The 2,158-nt window shown below is 39.2% G+C and overlaps 1 protein-coding gene across 1 annotated transcript in view; it reads right to left on the bottom strand.

Moving 5' to 3' along the window:
* Nucleotides 1–1,487: 1,487 nt before the first annotated feature.
* The window catches only part of LOC309387348 (uncharacterized protein), a gene marked incomplete at its 3' end in the record, with an annotated part of 50,473 nt that continues 49,802 nt past the window's right edge, over nt 1,488–2,158 (bottom strand). The window contains exon 10 of the mRNA XM_081943821.1: nt 1,488–1,532. Coding sequence (XP_081799947.1) covers nt 1,488–1,532 — 45 coding nt within the window. The remainder of the gene's footprint in view (nt 1,533–2,158) is intronic.

Below are 2,158 nucleotides of genomic sequence, written 5' to 3'. Positions count from 1 at the left end.
TACTGCCATTTGCTGAAGTTGCACATAACAATGCAGAACATAGTAGTACTGGGTATACCCCATACAGAATTGTGAATGGGTTTGATTTCATGACTATACCTGAATGTCCACAAGCCACTGCTGATCACGGAACCATAAAGAAATGGATAGACTACATGCATCCAGTGTGGAAAATGTCCGAAAAGCATTGCAGGTAGCAGCAGAAACATACATGAGACACGCCGACAAGAAACGTAGTCCACAACCAACATTTCGGGTAGGGGATAAGGTATTTTTATCTACCAAGTATATACGCCTTGAAGTGCCCTGCCGTAAGCTAGGTCCCAAGTTCATAGGTCCATTCCCAATTGTCAGAGTAATTAATCCAGTCACAGTAGAACTAAAGCTGCCTCCCCTGTTGGGGAAAACCCACCCGGTGTTTCACAGTAGTTTACCCAAATCAGTGACCACCACTGGGCTATGTAATCTTCCAACACCACCGTCTACGGTGCAGGTTGATGGTGATTGCCATTATGAAATCGAACAGATAGTAGATTCCTGGCACTTTACAGTATTTAGTGGTTTGGAAGGGATACCCATTTACAGACGCATTGTGGGTGAGGTCATCTGAGGTGCGTGCACCATGCCTGATCGCCCGATTCCACCGTCGATACCCTGATAAACCTATAGAGGATACCGCTAATAGCGTTTTGTCTTCCAGAGTCCGCTCCAGTGGTAGAGGGGCGGCATGTCAGCCCTCGGGCTGCCATTCAGGGCGGAGCCCGTCCATCGCCACGCCTGCTCAGCCATGCTTACACACCACCAACGCCGCCACATTGATGTTGACTCTCTGATGTTGGCAGCCTGTAGCTGTATGTGGCTCTGTAAGGCTTCCCTCACCACTCTGCAGAGTAACTCTTCTACTCGGGTGCAACTTCCTACTCTGATGTAACTCTTCTGCTTGGATGCGGCTAACCAGGAAGGAGGCTATGATGACACTGAGTGGGGGTGTGGCTGAGGGTGTGGGTCATGGTGATTGGTGATGGTGGTTGGGTATCATCTGGGTGGAGTTGTGGGTGGGGTAATGGTATATATATATGAGTGATGGTGTTAACTTGGTTAGAACTGACTTGGATTTGCTTACCTTGTATCATTGACATTTAGTGCTGGTTATCACGTAATATTAGATATAGATAAAGTTTTTCACCAAACAAACTGACTCTCTGTTTGCATTCAACGTGAACGCCGGAAAGTAACAGCCAGTTTCTGCATTGATTTAGCTTGTCAAAAGCTGGCTGGGAAGGTTGCAAATAGCAATCATGTAATTGCAGAATGACTAACTGTCATACAATCATATGAGTGTGGGACAGTGGGCAGTAATAAGTGGGAGGACAGGTCGTAAGTCACATTTACGTGGTTTCCTACCTGAGCAGGGGGTATAAATTGTAAGCCATTCTTGAACAGGTTTTAAAGAAATATTACAACAAATTATGATTTCAAAAATAAATTCACAGTTTTGAAATGATTTTTATACTACATTTACCTCTGAAGAACTACAAAATAAACAGTAAAAGAAACACAAGCAGATTGACACAAATATATATATATATACCTATATTAGTATCTTCTACTACTCTATAGAATTTGGTGGAAAATAAAGTAAATCTATAAGAAATATTGTATTCTAGGTCATTGTTTAATTTGAGCAAAGAAATGTTTTTAACATTTCAGTAAATCCAATAAGAAATTAATCCATTTAATACATTTTATTTATGTGCAAGCTATGTGCATATCTCCAATCATATTAGCTCAGGTCGGTGTACAATAAATGAAGAAATATCTTCATCTATTTATCATTACAAAACTACTATTTATTTATCACTACCAAAATAAAAATCACAAAAAAATCTGATAGTTTCCTTAATCTTTCAAAGTTATAACATTTTGATTATTATTTTTTAAAAAAATTATCCACGTATTAGTTAAAATTGATAAAATATTTTGAAGATTTTACTTGGACCTCACTTTAAGCAACTTTATTAGTCTTGCTTTCAAACATGATTTCAGAGAGAATATGTCAAAGAGAGCGACTATATTCCTCTGACACATTAGAACTATATGAAGAAATGGTTTGGATTTATATTACAATGCAAAATTTCATAAAAAGACAATAGTAAAG

The sequence above is a fragment of the Natrix helvetica genome (assembly GCF_964273705.1).
Source record: "Natrix helvetica genome assembly, chromosome: 2".
NCBI lineage: Eukaryota > Metazoa > Chordata > Lepidosauria > Squamata > Natricidae > Natrix > Natrix helvetica.
The sequence above is the reverse complement of the archived record's forward strand: the minus strand, read 5'-3'. Positions and strand labels throughout refer to the sequence as shown.